Consider the following 18934-nt stretch of genomic DNA (forward strand, 5'->3'; position numbering starts at 1 on the left):
AGACAACATTAATTAGAGTTGTTAAGACCAATATATATATTATATTTTTTTACTTTATAAAAAGAAATAGTTATTCTCATAAGCTAAGATATGAGGGATATCTATAACTAATATGCGGGTCCTTATCAAATGACACGTACACTTGTATAAATGATTCTTATTCTTGAAATCACTTAGTTATCTTATATAATGAATGTTATGCTTTGATTATGAGTATAAGTTATCCTAATCAAGGGTAATAAATGGATATATATTGGATATAACATGAACTATATGAAGATATTTGAGTAATCATGAGAGGATTCATCACTCTTGGTAAATTACGGAAGATGTTCCATTTGTTCTTGAATAGTATTGATTATGAAATTCTTGCACATGGTAGAATGAGTTTTGAAAAGAGTTTCAAATCTTATTCAAAGAATCAATGACTATGGTGTTGAGAATAAATATGATTTGACAGAACAGACACACTCCATGCTATAGTTTCTAAATTAAAATATTTTTTTATGAAGGAATAATAATTACATTAAGAAACTACTAGCCGAAAGGTTAGATCAAACCATATATAGCTTTCCTAGTATTTGAAAGATCATAACACGTAACTAGACGATGAACTTGATATTTAAATATAAACAATCAATCGTTGAATTAATAATAAATTAATTATTTTAATTTACTTAATCCTATTTTGATTAGGATTATGATTTATATTTGAGGTAACATATTAAGAGTCTAATGGGTCACATACATTAAGAAGCACTAGTAAAAAAAAATGATATGATCTTCAAGTAATCTTCACTCAAACACTAAATGATCCTAGATTGTCTAGTAAGATCCTTTATGCTTCAAAATGTTTTTCAAATTGTTGTTTCTAATGTGTTTAAGATTTTTAGAAAACCCAACATTTAACATATTAGCCACCTTATTTAGACTATCATATTCGTGCCATAAAGAGAAAGTGGACCCCTAAAGATAGGAAACTCATTTGGCATGTCAATAACTCAACTTTTTCTGTTCATTAAAGTACTTTAAGGCTTCATGATCAATTCCTTCTACACCAAATAATGATATTAATGTTCAATGACTAAACAATGACACTCAATATAATATGTGAAGTAGTTTTTATTGGAAATTGACATCTTTTTATTGAAAAATACCATGAGGTGACCATTTTAGTTGAGGGCATTCTAATCCTTAAACTCGAGGCATCACGGTTAACCTCCAACAACTTATTAAAATCATGTAAGGTAAGAAAAAGAATTTCAATCATCTTTTGTTTTACTAACTAAAATCTAGCTTTGACTTCCTCCATTTATTAGAAAATATTCCTTTTGAGGCACTCGGTGATGGGTGAAATAAAATAGATTAAATTATGAATATATGAATTATAAAACACATTTCAATCCATGAGGAAAAACCATCATTTAATGTCGTACACACCATAACAATAATCATTTCAAGTTACTAGATGGCCTATTTGTATTATTATATAAATAGGATTTCACGTAAATAAAAAACCATAATCTTATATAAATTATTAAAAGCAAATAAAGATTATATAATCTTAATCATGATACAACATGTACTCCTTATTAATATGTATCATTGTAACACTTGTATATGTCATTGCTACACTCTAATTTTCACCAATTTAACTACTAAAGACTCTTGTTTTACATATGACTTGATCATTGACCATAAACTTGAGTGTCACAAACCTCAGGGTCACTGAAAGATTACATGGTCGTTAATTTTAGGATCTCGGGGGATTAGTCGAGATACGCGTAAACTGGTCTGGACATCCACGATTATCAAAATAATAATACTAATAATAATACAGAAGAATATTGTTTTAATTTATAACTATACTAATAAGAAGATTATATGAAGTTTTTAAACATTTGTTTTAGATTCTTATAATAAATATCACCATTAGAACATTGTTAAACATTAATGGAATATTTCGTTCGTGTTTATGCTTGATGTCTATTGATATTTTAATTACCAACAATATATTTTACAAAATAATATTGTCAATTAATTTTTTGTTGAAGATTTTATTTCTATCATCGGATATTATCAGCCATGGCTTAAATATCGTTGATAGAATCACCGATAAAATTATTGATATAGTGTTACACCAGGCATTTGTTAAAGAGACCAAACTCGAAAACATTCTATAATTCTCCAATGTTATTGTAATTGAATGTGATGAAATCTCCCAAAAGAAATTAACGGAGAAGATAGGGAGGCAAGATGGAAATTCTTTTATTAAGAAATAAACTATTCTTGAAAAACGTAAACAATTGAGGATTATCAACCTCAGCACAGATCAACCCTCTCATCTACAAATTCCATTAACTAAACCTGAGCTGGTTGGTTGAGGAAAGGAAGAAGAGGTTACAGACATGATTTCACGACCGTTTCCTGCACAAAAATCAGTCTTTAAATATGTTTTAGCTCATTCAAGAACCACCTTTCCAAACCCAATTCCTAAAATCCTTCCTTGTTCACTCTCTACAGCATTTCCTTCTTCTTCTTCTTCAATATCATCACAAAACTCTGATTCCACATACAAATTGACCCACAAAGACTGGTTATCTCCAAATGAAGTCATAAAGATCTTTGAAAATCTTAAAGACCCAAATTCAATAATCTCAGTATGGAACCAATACTCAAAGAGGAAAGACTATAAACCCAATGAAGCCCTTTACAATCAGGTCATAAACAAGCTTGCACAAGCCAAAAACTTTGATGCGATTGAAGATATAATGCAAAAAATCAAACTTGACAAGTCATGTCGTTTATCAAACGATTTCTTTCACAATGTGATCAAGATTTATGGCCAATTAGCGGGTCGAATCAAGAAAGCAATGGAGACCCTTTTTGATATGCCAAAAGGGTATAACTGTTGGCCTAATGTGAAAAGTTTCAATCTTGTATTGAACTTGCTTGTATCTGCAAAAGTTTTTGATGTAGTTCATGAGGTGTATTTGCAAGCTCCTATGTTGGGTATAGAGATTGATGTTTGTTCTCTTAATATTCTCATTAAGGGGTTATGTGAGAATGGGGATTTGGAGGCTGCATTCAATGTGCTTGATGAATTTCCTAAACAAAGGTGTGAGCCCAATGTGAGAACGTTTTCGACTCTAATGCATGGGTTGTGCAAGAAAGGGAAGGTGGAGGAGGCATTTGGTTTGCTGGAGAGGATGGAAAAGGAGGGTATTGATGCGGATACGATCACTTTCAATATCTTGATTTCTGGGCTAAGAAAGCAGGGCAAAGTTGTGGAGGGGCTGGAGTTGTTGGAGAGAATGAATATTAAAGGGTGTGAACCAAATGCTGGGTCTTATCAAGAGATATTGTATGGTTTGCTTGATGCAGAGAAGTACGTTGAGGGAAAAGAATTTATGGTTAGGATGATTGGGCAGGGAGTTGATCCTAGTTTTGTGTCCTACAAGAAGTTGGTTCATGGACTTTGCAAGGAAAGGTTGCTAAGGGATTTGGATTGGGTTTTGAAGCAAATGGCAAGGCAAGGTTTTGTTCCCAAGATGGGAATGTGGGTGCAGATGGTTCAAAGTGTGGTTTCCGTCCGTTATAGTTTCAACCATGTTTCTCTAAGTGAAATTGTTAATTGTGAGAATATTTGATTCTCACATTGGTTGTTACGGGAGGGGCAGTGACGTTGACGGCAAGCGTTGCACATTTAATCTCAACTATGGAAGAATATGAGCCATGCTCTGTTTGATTGTCTATCAACTGGCAATGGAAGTGGAGGGGAGTTTGCTGTGAGGACAAGCTTTATACATCTTGTTGTGACTATTATGGAAGCAGCTAATGCGAGTTTTGGTTGACGGCCTTCGATCAGAAACTCTTCTAACAAAGACATGAATGTGGATCAAAGGATTTGCTTTCTGTAGAATGTGATTCCTGCGCCTGATCAGCTACATGGGGATATCAATTAACAGAATTTCCTGCAATCAACGAGTTTGCAACGCTTGAATGTGGTACATGATATTGGGATATTTCTTCATTCTCCTGTTGATTTAACTTGCAGATAGAAGCTGAAAATTTGAGTTTCCTCATTATTTTACGGGGCTTTATATGGAGATTGCAGCTCTTTTTGTCTGCTTAAATTTGCTAATGGATTGAAATATTAGATATAGGAGTCTGATGTCTAATTTAGTTGTTTGGTCTCTTACTTTGATCTGTACACTTACAAGAAAGAAGTCAAACAAATGAGAGTTTATATCTGTTTATGTACCGGTATTTTAGTGTTTAGCAAATGCGATGATGATATTTGAGGGTTATGCAGCACGATTTCTTGTTATGGAGTTGCCTCCAGCTCAGGAATTGTCACTAAAGATTTTATGTTGATGCTGGAGAATAACAGATATAAACAACAGGGAAACAAGCAGATGAACAAGATCACCTACTGCACTCAATCTTTTGGTTGGAGGAAAACAAGATGAAAATGAGGAAACGAGTCGTCTCTTACCACGGAAAGATCAGATGATGAATGCACCTTAGATGTGTTGAAGGCGATGGCTCTGTTTGGTTGACTTCAGAATTTTATGAACTGAAGTGAACTGGGAATGAACGCTAAAGGATGCCAAAGAGAAATAGATCACTCTTTGAATCCAAACATAAGGAGTTAAATTCGATGATAATATTCCTCTTCAAGGTGAACCTTTCACCAACCATCTAAAAGCCAAAAGCTTCAGATTCACAAGCACAATTCAAATCCCAAAATGGTTTTGGTCTACAAGACCACATCGGAGTCCTGCCATCTTTTACCGCAAAACATCAAACGGCAATTTTTAAATTCAGGGGTGTTGGCGAGGTGTGTCTATAATGCAATCGCCAGCAGAATTGCATCAAATATAAGTGCAGATAACATTGCTGGAATCTCAGGATCAAACAAAGAGAACTCAGCATGCAAAAAGCAAGCCAAGTTGAAATGCAAATCTGGAAATAACAGCCCATGAATAAATACATGATGAGTAGAGGAAAAAACTGGAAATGCCCATTCCTTGAATATAACCCAGGTACAGAAGTTACTGGGTAGAACTGAAGCACATATTTCCAATTTACGAGGCATGAAGACAAATAAACAGCCCAAACTCATTCAACCGATGACACTGCTGATGCCCGTCTTCCATACTTCAAAAAAATGGACAGGAACGTTTTCAAATCTCACACCACTATAATAATGGCGTACTATATGCGACAAGCTCCAATGTCTTTGTTATTATTTTCTTGCAGCCTACAAAAAGAAGATTGAGAATGTCACTGATCAAATTGAAATTGTTAGAGAGGTTCCATGAGGGTAACATGCCACGGATCAAATTGAAATTGTTCCCTCTTGGAACAGTTAAACTCTTCTGCATATAAAATTGGTGCAGGAGGGGCAACATTTAACAGCTAGCAACCATAGAAAAAGGCATAGCCCCCTGTTTGGACCTTGACAATTTAAGGTAAACTCAAATGTTCCCACTGCTTCAAACTTTCAAAAACGAATAACAACAATGTCCTAGCACTATGCGGTACTCATATTGGTATCAATTGAGAAGGAAACTGCATCCACAAGAACATCAAGGGAAAAACAAATTGTTTGTTTATGTAGGCCAGGAGACTGATATGGTCATGTGGAATAAGGAAACTGGGAAATGGCTGGTATCACTCGGTGCATCAGTTTTCACCACAAACAACAAGTCCACTCCGGAAGTTGATCAAACAAGTAGTCAGGAATGATAACTCAAAAGAAACGAGAAGTACTGATTATTAGTACCTCTTCAGCTATCCCAGTTGATAACTATGTCTGGGATGTGAGAAATCTTGGGCCAATCTTCTCCTTGGTTATGCAGACACCTTTGTTCCAGTAAAGGGCATTGAGAGATTATTAAAGAAGAAAGAGAAGATGGCAGCCCCTCCTGGCATGGATTGGAGATTGGGACAGTGGGAGATTCTCATTTGTGTAAGAGAGGTGAGGTGTTGAAGGCCTTCATAGTCTAGAGATTTCAGATTCTGAAGATCCCAGATACCAACAATGATAAGAGTGGTGGGCAGCAGTGTCTTCTCGGGAAAGGATTCTATATCTTCATACTCACCAAAACTGAAATGTGAAAGACATTGGAGAGCTTGCAAATTCCATTCCATACGGCCAGCAATGAGCTTTCTGCAATTCCTGATCTGAAGAGACTGTAGTTTTGGCAGGTAAGCCCCCTTCTGGGAATGACACAAGTTCTGGACAGTTAACAAGTTGCAAAATCTCAAGCGAAGGGAGGAGGGAGAGGATACATTTGGGCAGAGACTTCACATTTGAGCAATTCCATAACCGAAGCAGTGGTAAGCCCCCTTCTGGGAATCACACAAGTTCTGGACAGTTAACAAGTTGCAAAATCTCAAGCGAAGGGAGCAGGGAGAGCATACATTTGGGCAGAGACTTCACATTTGAGCAATTCCATAAACGAAGCAGTGTCAAATCAGGACAAACAGAATTCAAACAACTGCGAGTGAAATTCCCATGACTTCTCTCATATGCAACAAGGGATTCAAGATTCGGACATTCACTTATTTGAAAACTCTTCAACTTGGAGAACATTTGTAATGGGAAAGACATAAGTGAGCCACAGTTTCTGATTTCCATTTCTTCTAAATTTGTGGAAGGTGCACCCATTCGCTCCATTCCCTCAAGTAGGGAGCTTATGGGGTTGAATGCATCAACTCTGAGTCCGTGCAGTCCAGAAGGCAATTTAGTTACTAGCACATAACGAGATATGTCATCCAACTTCAATCTGCAGATAGGCGGTGTCGTTGGAAGTGCAGCTGCGAGCTGTTGACATCTCTCAATCTCAAGGGTTGTTAAAGAAGGAAGATGACTAGGCAAGGCCTTTGATACGTTAGGACATTCTTTTATGTAAAGCTCTCGGAGAACAGGGAAAGCTCCACCTTCACTAGAAATCCATTCATGCAAATGAGGCATTCTTTCAAACCTTAACTCTTCCAGGTTTCCAAATGGATTCATGCAACTTCCATAGAACTCAGTACCAATTACAACTACTCCATCGAAAGCTTGGACAACATGGTATTTTAGAGAGGCTAACTGCCCAAGTGGTGGGAAGCTTGAGCAACGCTTGCATTCACTAAGTGTCAATGACACGATATTAGAAAAAGAACTGTCCCCCACCCACTCTGGAAATGTTGGACCCGCATAACCAATAATGGAAATGCTTTCCACATTTGTATGGGGTTGTAATTGCTCAAGTACATCTCTTTCATGAGCTGCATCATCAGTATCACCGTGCCATCTCAACTGCAAATGTTCAAGGTGCTTCTTACCCTTCAAATTGGCTGTTAAAAGCATCTAGAGCATAACAACATTTTGAAGATTTCAAATTTCTAGTGTTCCTCGAGGATGTTGAAGCTCACCCAACTCTTTAATCCTTGAGCCTGTGTTGATGAATCTAGTTAGAGAATTCGAAGATATTTCAAGTTTCCCATCTGTAATGGCATCTCCTGCAGATTTGTTTCTCTAATATCAAGGTGATGCAAGTTAATTAAGCTTCCCATGTTGGTTGGAAGCTCAGTGAGGTCTTTGCATTGACACAAGATTAAAGTTTCCAAATGGCACAAGCCAATCACAAAATTAGGTAACTTTCTAATCGATGTGCCAAAAAGATCCAAGTACTGCAGGTGCTTCAAGTTGCCAATAGAATCAGGTAACTCGACAAGGTCATTGCACTCCCGCAAGATTAAGGTTTGCAAATTGTACATAGCATGAATAATTCTAGGTAAATTTTTCAGTGATGCTTGGAATAAATTCAAATATCGCAAGTGTTTCAAGTTGCCAATTGAATCAGGTAACTCTTGTACATAAGAATATTGAGATAGAGATAGTACTCGAAGACGCTTGAGTGTTGGCAGTAAATCATGCATTGCCTCGCTCTCGTTGTGATCAAGCTCCCACGATTGCTCCACGAGTAAGAAAGTGCGTAAAAATTGTGTTTCATAGGTTCCCTCAAATTTCTTAAGGTTTCCATGCTTTGCTCTAACATATGATAAATGGCGCGTCTTTTTAGCAAGCTTTAATCCATTGGCATCATCTAACGTATAGCAGAATTCTCCAGCTACAAATTTAGCTAAACCATTCATGAGGTCATGCATCACGAAGCAAGATGGATGGCTGCTTGATTGTTGAAAAAACGACCTTGATACAAGATCATTAAAGTACTCACCACCTACTTCTTTCATTTTCTGATTGCCATTGAGTTGGATTAGAAAACCTTCTGCCATCCATAAACGTACCATCTCCTCCTTTCTAAATTCATAATCTTTAGGAAATATTGAGCAATAAGAGAAGCAACGCTTTAGATGCGCAGGGAGATAATGATAACTCAATCTTAGAGCTGGAAGAATGTTGATGTTTTGCAAATCCCACAAATTGCTTCGTAGTATCTTCTCCCACTCCTCCACATCTCTTTTGGACCTTAAGAGACCTGCAAGTGATTTTACAGCTAAAGGCAGGCCTTTGCACTTTCTTACAATTTTTCTGCCAATTCCCTCCAACCCTGGATGTGCACTAGAATCTCCATCATCAAATGCATGTTTTTCGAACAAACACCAGCAATCATCATCGGTTAATCCCTTCAGATGGTAAGGTGGAACAGTGGAGAGGACTGATGCTACCCTTTCATTCTGTGTTGTGACAATAATCTTACTTCCTTGTGCCCCAAATTTCAATGGCGTGAGTAAAATATCCCAATCGTCGTACTTTGCATTCCAGACATCATCTAAGACAAGCAAGAACCTTTTTCCCATCAATTTCTCCTTGAGCTCAAGGTGAAGCTGATTCTGAGTCTTGGTATCACAATATTTTGACCCGAACTCCTTGATGATATCTTTAGTTATCTTGCAAACACCAAATTCTTCCGAAACACAGACCCATGTTTTGAGATCAAACCACTCTTGAACTCTGCTATTATTGTAAACAAGCTGACTGAGGGTGGTTTTCCCGACTCCACACATACCTACAATAGGAATCACACCAAGGCTTCTGCCATGTGCATCATCTGATAATAACATCTTCACTATAGCTTTCTGATCATTGTTCCTACCGAAAACACCAGATTCATCAACCAAAGAAGTTGTTGGCGTTTTATGTAATGATGGTTTTTCTCCAATATTCTCACCTAAACCAAGGACATCCTTTTGTTCTACTAAATCATTAAGTCTACCAAGGATCTTGTTCAACTTCTCTTTCATCTTCACGATCCTCTTGTTGAATGGACTACGAGAAGAGAGAAAGTTTCGCCACATAGCTATGTTGTTGGTTTGAGGAGCAGGTTCTATCTCCGATCGCAGACCTTCATAAGCAATCTCATCCAACAAGTCATCAGCTTCATAGACAGCATCTTTAAGGTCGTCAAGCCACATTTGAACATCTCGATTAGTAATCTGCTTCTCCTCCGCATCATCCAGCAACCTATTAATAGACCTCATTGTTATCTTCAACTTCATCAGCAGTTCATCGTTGAGCTTTTGTCCCTTGAAGAAATCCACAAACTCGCGAGAAGCCATCCTGTCGAACAAAACCTGGAGGAAAGCTGAGAGAAATGATCCTCCTACCAATGCCCCAGCCATGGTTTCTTGACTTTGCTAAGGGTGTGAATACGATGATGGGAAAAGAAATGAAGTAGAAGAAAGGAGAAAGAAGAGAGCACTAGCAATAATTGATTGATCAAAGGAACTTGTATGATTAATGTTGATGAAGGACAATGTTATCTGAAAAGTATTATCTGAAAAGTAGTTTTTTTAAAAAAAAAATTTAATTTTTTTTTGTTTATTTATTATTAAAAAATTTGATGATCGAAAAATATTTTTTGATCAATGAAAAATACTTTTCAGTTAAAGAAAAATTAGGCTTTGTTTTCACGAAAATTTTTCTTTTTTTTACTGTGTTTGTTTTCCGGAAAATGGTTTCTAGGAAATCACTTTCCAAACTTTCCTATGTTTATTTGTCATTAAAAAAGTTGGTTAACAGAAAACACTTTCCAGTCAAAAGAAAATTTGGTTTGGTTTTCAGTAAAGTGTTTTCCTGAAAAATTTAGGCGGAACACTTTCCGAAAATTGTGAAAAAAATTAGAAATGTCATTATTTATTGATTATATTAAATTTGATCCTCAAACTTTTGATTGCTATATATATTTTGTTTTGAATATTTATTTTTTAATTTTATTTCTTAAAATTTAATTTTTATATTAACTTTGGTCCTTATTTTTTATAATTGCTATTTGTTTTTTCCTTATCATTTTTTTATTGAAATTTTTTATCTATCAAATTTGGTTCTCATTCTTTTGATTGTTACTTATTTTATTTAAAATAATTTATGAAATGTTGATTATTATTATTTTAATTTCTTCATCTTTTATTTTTTTTTAATTTTTTAGATTTGATCTCTATTATTTTTATTATTATTTATTTTATTTGAGATAATTTATGAAATTATATTTTTTTTTCAATTTTATTCTCATTCAACTATTTAATTTGTAAGATTTGTTCCTCATTATTTTAATAAACTTGAGAAAAATAAAATATTAATAAGTTATTTTCCAGCTCATTTTCCATGACATAACCAAACATTGAAAAGTGTTTTCCAACTTATTTTTCATTACACTATCAAACATCAGAAAGTAATTTACTTTTTCGAAATTTACTTTAGAAAAAAAAACTACTTTCCAGCAAACAAGCAGGGCAATATTTTTCATTACACTATCAAATATAAAAAAATAATTTATTTTTTCAAAATTTACTTAAAAAAAAATTATTTTCCATCAAATAAATAGTACAGAAAGCGCTTCTCCTCTTATTTAGCAGCCACATTTGACTTGATCCCTTAGGAAATTATGCTGGACCTCTCAAGGAGGGGACCAGCTTATGTTATTACTTATTACTGGTTGATGATATAAAAAAAAATTAAATATATATGGGTAACCTACCCCTCCCTCACCACAAGTTTTAATTTTTTAACTGGGTGTTGAAATTGTTGAAGGCAGGGGGAATTGTAAAATCCAAACGTAAGATCATAGGCTTTTTTAATGTTTTTAACTCTTTAACTACACATTCTGCAATGGCAGGCTCAAAATGAGAAGAACTACATTCTGCAAAAGAAAGGTTCAGAAGATTTACAGAACAGACTGCTTCTGTAACTAATTTACATATTTGTGAAAAATATACTTCTGTACATTGTAATAACAATGAACAAAACCACTGCTGATAAAAAACCACAATTCCTAAGATCTCCAAACTCTATCGATGAACATATTGTATAGAGTACCAGTATATGAACTAGTTTGAGCAAACATAATTTTAAACCTTCAATTACTTTTTCACATCTGGCAAGAAGAAGTTTCTTCACTTCTTCCAAATCTTGAAGGGGTCTTAGGGCTTGAGGACTGTAGTCCATTACCTTCAACATCCACCTTGTTCATTTGGCCACCAGAATTTATAGAGGGCTCACTTGGACCACTCTCGATTATATTCTCCATGGGTTTAACAGAATCATCATTGCAAGGGGTGGAGGAGGGTATGGGACTGGAGACAACTGGTTTTGTTTGCGGGGATGAACGAGATTGATCATCGGAAGAGTCAGACTCTGGATATATGTCTCTTTCTGTCACCACTGATGGATCAGCGAGCGATCTCCTTGATCCTGTTCGAGAGAGTGCATGCTTTATGCTACGAGCAGACTTTTCAGCATGTTTTAAAATACTCTTCGCTATGCCTTTGGCATTTCCTCCCTGGGGGCTTTCTGGACTACTTTTCTCAGAACCCAAATTAACTTCGCTCAAACAACCAGAATTCGGCACTAAAAGGCTGTCTTCCACTACAAACTTTACACCAATCTCCCTCTGATTCGTTGCCTTAATATTATCATAAGGAGATGGAACATTTTCCCCAATGCTGCTCAAATTATCCTCATTTTTAGCGTTTCTATGGAATACAGAGCCAATCTTCTGCAAACCACGCTTAAATCGTTTCCTTTTATTTTCACCCTCAGCATTTTCTTCACCACTGCTGCTGTCAATGTTAAGCGGTCCGGATACTGCAGAATGAGAGATGAAAGAATTTGTGGTCTTCCCTTTTCTGGGCTCCCATGTTTGTGGCACTTCACTTCCAGGGTGATGAACCCATATTCCAGTCTCTTCTTGCCCTTCAACGTTGATAGGCTCAAAATTATCTGGAACTCTAGACTTCTCTGTTGATTCAGATGAAAAGGAAGCTCTGTTTGCAGTATCACTTGCGAAGGAGTCCTGTATTTGCTCCTTGGTCAATGTATCCCCATCAGGAGAACAATCACCTCCCTGAATAAATAATTACAGCACAAAGAAAAATCAGTGCACCATGTAAAAATCATGTTCTCTTGAATTGAACTCTATTGAAAAATACCTGTGCATTCTGTTCCAGAACAGTTATTGCAAGATGCAGCCTCCCCATTTTAATGTTCTGAAGTGGCAACCACATGTCATGCCTCCCAAGATCCTTGAGCTCATTGATGTCAACTGTGCAAACCCTGCAGACAATAGAAGCGTCAATAAATTTAAAAGAATAGAAGGCAATACAAACTTAACAAAATTCAAAGAGAATGAAAAGCAAAGGCTGCAAACAATTGCATGATCCCCACCCCCACCCAAAAGAAAAAATAAGAACCACAAATCCTACAAAAAAAAAAAAAAAAATTGCTGAGACACACTACTCTGAAATATGAAATGAAATTCTGAAACACAAATGTAGGAACTTGGTGAAAAAATGAAAGTGTATATCTGTATGTGAAATATACATTTTTACCACACATGTCAATTATTTGGAATCCTCAATACCCATAATTCTAAGCTAGAAAAACAAAATTTTCTCTATTATTCATCACAATAATTTGGCTTATGCATAACCAAACATTTTTATGGTGAAAAAGTAAGAGACAAACCCAAGTGCATCATCAAACAAAGGGTCCTTGTCACGAACATCAATAGCTAGAATATTAGGTAATTCCCAGGTACAAATGGGGATCTTGAATTCCTCATGCCACTTTGGAGATAGAGTTTTCCTTTGTGTCTTTGTCCTGAATCTGTAAGGACCAAGTTGTCCTTTCACATATGGATCAGCCAATCCTGCAAAATAGAAAACAATTATTTTGAACTCATGGACAACATTATGTAGTAAAAAAGATGATGGAAGCAGTAACTAAACCAACCGTTTAAATCTGATGGTTTCATGTCAGATGCTTCAATTACTTCAACTTTAGCATAAGCAACGGGTTCCTTCTCATCCACAGAGAACCAATCCTCTGACAAGTAAATACATAGTAAGAAGGTTACACATTTGGCATGCATAAGAGGATAAAACGATATACAACTTCTAGAACAACTTGTAGGAGGCCTCCTGATGCTAAAATATCGAGTATTACCATAACTTGATTTATTAAAACAGAAGATGAAGCAAGATACAAACTAAGATTTGCTGAAAATCATCTTCTAACAGCTGGCTCATCACAATACATCATCGTAACACTCTGGCCATGACACTATGGTTTTGACTAAAATCAATTTTTTTTATGTTTGCTATCTTCAAAACTGTTCGGCAAAGTAGAGGCAGCAATTACAAAAACTTTAACTTATGCCAGCAATATTTCATCTTAAGTTCTAATCAAACAATATGCTTCCAATCTGTGCATGGAGACAGGTTCAGTTCAGGTGATAATAAGTCTTATCAATAGCTTACTGACACATTTCTACTTGACACCACAAACAAATGCTCTTCTTTTGCTTTTACTTTTCTCTATTTTGACTATTTTTTAACACCCTGAATTCTTAGCTCGAAACAGTTTCTTATCCATAGAAAACAAATGCTTACCTAGGAGCTCGTTCTTCTTTCAAGAAGCCAACAAGCAATAGGTTTTTTCCCTTTTAACATTTATTTTTTTAAAGTTCCGATAGGCTTGTATTCTTATTGCAGCAGAAGGAAAACATAAAAGTAAAGACTTGATGCAGTATAAGTAGGTAGAGGAATCGTTGTCCAGTTATTTATGATTTTATTAACCCTGTAATTTTATCCTTATTTAGGAAGTTTCCATATTCTAGCTTTTTTAATATTAGGAATAGTATAATCACGACTTCTATTTAATGTAGTTCCTAGTTTAGTTAGAACTTTTAGGGCTTTTTGAGTGCCTATATAAGCACACACTAATTCATTGTATTTGGAGCAGTTTTTGATGATTAAATAAAATTGAGAGTTTGAGTAGTCACTTTGAGAGGTGGATATCATCTGGTTCTCCATCCCCTTTCCTTCAATTTGCTACCATGGCCCGCATCAAGACTTCTCTAAGTTATGGCATGAATGTTCATTGTGTAGCAAGAATGAAATTAATTAATAATTGACATTGATTCAAATGTAAAATTTAACAGACACCAAAAAGAAAAGTTGAAACTAAGAAGGACTAGGATTCCCTAAAAAGTAAATAAAACAATTCCTGTTAGTAAAATACCTGACCCTGGTGAAACAAATTTCTCCATGTCAACAACTAGCATATTGGGCTGTGAACAAGCAAATATTTGAATCAGCATTTCAATACTATAGTCGACTGTCATAAATAAAAGAGAACATGCTTCTACTCCCAATCAGGAGGAAGGCAAGAGAAGAAACATGATTTGTAAGGGACTGACATATAATCACTAGTAAACTTAACCAAGTATCAGAGTTTAAGGAACTATACCTGAACTAGTGTCTGTTCAAAAGCAACTGACAGAAGCTTGTCCTAATCAAACGAACGTTCAAACAGTTTATATAAGTGAGAGAATGGGTGGAACTTCAAGATATCATTCCGCAATTAACTGGACTCAAACTTACCAGCCATCCAGCAATCCCTGGAAGTTCAGTAACATCAAGTCCAGTGGCGAAGATGGGCTTTACAGTCATTTGGAAGTAAGGTGGCTCAGCAAAGCATACCCGCAAACGACCAAGAAAAGGCCAATTGGGAAGAAACTTCACTCCAATCAAGACCTAAAAAACAAGGCGTAGATTGAAGTGAAAATATTTCTAATCAGATAGGGAAATTAAAAAATATATGGTTATTAGAGGAAAATTGTAAAATAAAATCTAACACAATGCTCAACATCAAGTCAGCTACAGGATGTCACATTCAAAAATCTTAAGATAATCATCCTATCGTTAACATTCTCAAAATTAAAGTGCTCAAATCAGAACAATAAAGTTAAACATTTCTGATAGCATGAAAGACCTAACTGAACAATGCCCTTAGATTAAACAGAATTTATTACCAAAGAATAGCCATTTACTAAACAAACTAAACAAATTCCAAAGAATAGCTGAAATACACTAAAGCAAGGACATAAAATGAATTTATGTTTTCAGATATAATACTGATGTTTTTCATGAGGTATCATACCTTACTAAACAAACTAAAGCATAGCCATTTACTTCTCAATATGAAATACACTAAAGAATTTTATTACCAAAGAATAGCCTCCTCAGCAATGCCCTTAGATTAAACAGAATTAAGAAATAGAAAGTTTAAGCGATATAAATTCTTGAAAAACGCTATACAAGTGAAGAATAGTTGAAGTATTTACATACGGATATCCTCAAAATTAAATTGGAGTAAAGTGGACTCCAGAACTCTTTACAACTATAGGATAATCCATATGGAACAAAGCTATACAAGTGAAGGGAATTCCAAAATTCCATCAGAATTTAAGCAAGGACTATGAAAATCAGCAGGTGAGTGAAGTCATGTCTAATAAATTACTCCTTGCATTGAAATCATCCAGAGAGTGGAACTTCAAAACAACACAACAGAATTTGTTCAATGAAAAATAATGGAAAAGGTGCAGATGGAATGTCCCAAAAATGCCAAGACAGATAACAGGGAAAAGCTAAACAGGTTATCTATGTGCATTGAGAGAGGAAGAGAAGAAAGGAAAAATGCTTCAATTCATACTATCAAGATCCATGCATAAATATAAGGTGATTGGTCTATTTGTACCTAGCAGTTGTTCAGTTTTCTACCATTTACATCCAATGGTACCGTACAATTGAATTTCCATTCCTAAGAAAGATTGCTGCATGTTCCTTCTTCATTTTGTAAACATGAAATCCCCCCTCCCCCCACAAATGGTACTTTATTGTGCAGTGTTCACTCTATTAAGGTAGCTTTCACACATATTATGCACGACTCTTAATAAAGTAGTTGATCCTGCATTTCTATATCAATTTTGGTCGTGAAATACGAAATATAAGTTGTATACCTTCCCTTCTACATGTATCCCTGTCATATGCATCCTTGCCCACATTCCAAATCCAAGCCTGTTCCTTAATTTGATAGAAAGAATTGCACTCATATCATCTGCTGTGCAAAAATTCATGCCCAACTCCAATACCTACATTTATTGCAACTAAATAAACCCCTTGAGAAACAAGAAAAGAAACTCACACCACATGGTTTATAATACAAGATGAATACCACATGGTGGAAGGGTGGATGAATGATGATACATACCAAGTGGTCATCACCAGTAGATTGGCGAAGAACCCTCATTTCTGTGAACAGTGGTGGATTTCTTCCCAAATACATGTGCCGAACCACAGCTTCTTTCTGTGCACAATCAACAACACACACATATTGTATCAGAGGAAATTCTCAGAAGTCATATTTCCAAAGCAAAAATGCCAAAGCAGATAACCACCACCCTGGGAGAATGATCAATCAACATGGAAGATGCTAACTTAATAACCTTTCACCCTCTTCTAAAAACGCACTTAAATACACGGTTGACCATAAGAACCTAAGGAATCTAAGAGTGTTCTTTCCAGAAAGAAAAAGTGAATTTTCCTCAAAGTTCAAGCTCAGCCTTAATACGAGTATAAAGCGCAGAACGATTATAAACAATAACAACACAAATTTGCCTGAAAATGACTAGTCTGACATGGAACAAAAATTAAAGCACACATTTAACGAAAAAAAAAATTCGAACAAAAAGGAAATTTAAACCAATAAAAATCAATAAGAAGTACATGAAAGACATAAGTGGAGTGTCAGAAAGTTGGATTCATACGGCGGTCCATGGTTTATACTTTTCCAGGAACCAAGGTATAATGGGAAGCAGAATCTTCTGCGATGCAATCTGTTCCATACATATGGGCCATATCTTTTCCACGGTATGGTTCAACCATCGCACTGTTTCAGAATCAGTAAGAACCTGAAGACACGGAGGAAAACAGAAAGATCAAAAGAAAAGAAGCACAGCATTGAAGTGCTACAGATTCATCGGAATAAAATCAAGAACCCCAACTTGGCCCCCATGCCAGTAAAGAAGAAGCATAGAACAACAAAAAGTGCAAAAGAGCATTTGACTTTTTTCAACTCCAAAAGAAGAGGAGAAAGAAAAAAAAAAGTGCAGACCGCTTATTCATTTGCAATTGCAACAACAAAGAAAAAATAAAATCTGGATAAAGTACAATAAATTAACCTCTCCAATTTAAAGATTAAAAAAGTTGCATGCCTAGAAACAAAACAAGACGATTAATAAGATTGAAGCTTGTAGTAAACCCAATTGAAGGTAATAAGAAATAACCATGAATTAAATAAATAAAAAAGAAATGGGAAAAAAAATTAAATAAGGAAAAAGAAAAGAGGAAATACCCTTTTTTGATAGGCTTGTTTTCTTTCTTCATACTGCAATTTCTTCCTCAGTTTCATAACATATCTCTCATGAACCTTTGGCAGTGAAAAAGAAGAGAAAAACGAAAGAATCAAGAAAAAAAATCAAGAAACAAGATTGTATCATTCAGATCTTTTCTTGCAACTAACTTGAATCCAAAGAGAAAGATAATTACCAAGAAAAGATAGATGAGAGAAAGAATGAAGGCAATAGGATGGCATCGATTGAAGGAAGAAAGCAACCATAGCAGAAACAGTACAATGCCCGCATGATGAATTATTGACATCTCCGTTGCATCAATTTCTTCTCTTTACTATCACTTACAACTACTAGACAACACAGGAGAAGAGCGGAGAGGAACACGGGGTTCTTTCTAGTTTATTCATACACAAACCGATCAGCACAGAACATTCTCTGCAAAATCAGATAGATCCACAAAAAGGAAACAGCAGAGCAACAGCAACAACAAAACTGTACGACGAAACAACTCAAGTCGGGCCTTGTGTTTTTGTCCGTGAGATTTGAATTTATAGCAATTTGACAGTTACCACTCACTACAAATCTGTATCAGATTGCTAGGGAGTTACGACTTTATTTGAGAGGCTTTGATCACTAATTACTATTATTCGTGGTTAAACGGTGTCGTAACTATGAAGCAACCGGAGAGAAAGAGGAAGATCCAAAACTTGGAATTTAACAGCATTAATTAATTAATTGTTACTATTGTATTTTACAACATTGCAAAATCTACCGTGAATCTAAAGGAAGCAAAAGAAAAAAGGAAAAGAAAGTCTTTACAATTAAAATAAATTAGATTTGCTCTGAATCACGTAACTAATCTATGTAAAATATTGATATTATTAGGGATATAATCCGTTTTCCACTTCTTTATGATCAAATGTTGCTGTTAATTATTGTTTCTTGAATTTATTATGGTTTATGAAGCGGTTGAAGAAGACGGGAAGGTTGAGTTTAGTCGGTAGGATTATGGCTGGCAGGTGGGTGCCACATGGCAATACTTCACTGACACGTGTAATGAAATGAAAGCATAAACAGATAAGCTATGCGACTTGATACATTCTGGCCAATCATCATCGTCTGAGACAAAGACCTTTCTGATAATACCCGGAACGCGTGCCTGTGAGAGTTTTAAAGACTATAATGGATACATTGGTAGGCTTATGCTGGCAACTTCATGTATG

At 35.5% G+C, this 18934-nt stretch overlaps 3 protein-coding genes across 5 annotated transcripts; 1 reads left to right on the plus strand and 2 right to left on the minus strand.

Moving 5' to 3' along the window:
• The first annotated feature begins 2262 nt into the window (after positions 1 to 2262).
• On the plus strand, positions 2263 to 4310 carry LOC7491357 (pentatricopeptide repeat-containing protein At3g14580, mitochondrial). Its single transcript, XM_002298885.4, has one exon. It carries the CDS (start codon positions 2409 to 2411, stop codon positions 3648 to 3650), a length of 1242 nt encoding a protein of 413 aa, XP_002298921.4. The 5' UTR covers positions 2263 to 2408; the 3' UTR covers positions 3651 to 4310.
• Positions 4311 to 4633: 323 nt separating this feature from the next.
• LOC7491358 (putative disease resistance RPP13-like protein 1) lies at positions 4634 to 9750 on the minus strand. Its single transcript, XM_052456170.1, is given in 5 exon segments — positions 4634 to 5266; positions 5792 to 5934; positions 5936 to 6213; positions 6215 to 7474; positions 7477 to 9750. Coding segments are annotated over 4 exon segments (3843 nt in total). The 5' UTR covers positions 9643 to 9750; the 3' UTR covers positions 4634 to 5266; positions 5792 to 5795.
• Positions 9751 to 11134: 1384 nt separating this feature from the next.
• On the minus strand, positions 11135 to 18411 carry LOC7459123 (C2 domain-containing protein At1g53590). Of its 3 annotated transcripts, XM_002300401.4 has the most exons (12): positions 17908 to 18411; positions 17714 to 17788; positions 17127 to 17270; positions 16571 to 16666; positions 16320 to 16451; positions 14902 to 15054; positions 14768 to 14809; positions 14540 to 14588; positions 13250 to 13342; positions 12983 to 13166; positions 12448 to 12571; positions 11135 to 12362 (listed from the first exon to the last, which is right to left on the minus strand). In XM_002300401.4, the coding sequence occupies exons 1-12, from the start codon at positions 18016 to 18018 to the stop codon at positions 11388 to 11390; spliced, it is 2178 nt and encodes a 725-aa protein (XP_002300437.4). In that variant the 5' UTR covers positions 18019 to 18411; the 3' UTR covers positions 11135 to 11387. The 3 variants fall into 3 exon arrangements, with proteins under 3 accessions (XP_002300437.4, XP_052311152.1, XP_052311155.1); XM_052455192.1 differs by lacking the exon at positions 17127 to 17270; XM_052455195.1 differs by lacking the exons at positions 17714 to 17788; positions 17908 to 18411 and having other exon boundaries at positions 17086 to 17198.
• Positions 18412 to 18934: the final 523 nt, after the last annotated feature.

Source organism: Populus trichocarpa, chromosome 1 (assembly GCF_000002775.5).
Source record: "Populus trichocarpa isolate Nisqually-1 chromosome 1, P.trichocarpa_v4.1, whole genome shotgun sequence".
NCBI classification, from domain to species: domain Eukaryota; kingdom Viridiplantae; phylum Streptophyta; class Magnoliopsida; order Malpighiales; family Salicaceae; genus Populus; species Populus trichocarpa.

Bases quoted from the DNA above. Each gene is read 5' to 3' on its own strand.
- LOC7491357 (XM_002298885.4), top strand. From the start codon at position 2,409: ATGATTTCACGACCGTTTCCTGCACAAAAATCAGTCTTTAAATATGTT.
- LOC7459123 (XM_002300401.4), bottom strand. From the start codon at position 18,018: ATGTCAATAATTCATCATGCGGGCATTGTACTGTTTCTGCTATGGTTG. The intron at 17,789-17,907 runs GTAATTATCTTT...TCACTGCCAAAG, and splicing joins CTCTCATCTATCTTTTCTTG to GTTCATGAGAGATATGTTAT. The intron at 13,167-13,249 runs GTTGGTTTAGTT...TCTATTTTGCAG, and splicing joins GAAACCATCAGATTTAAACG to GATTGGCTGATCCATATGTG.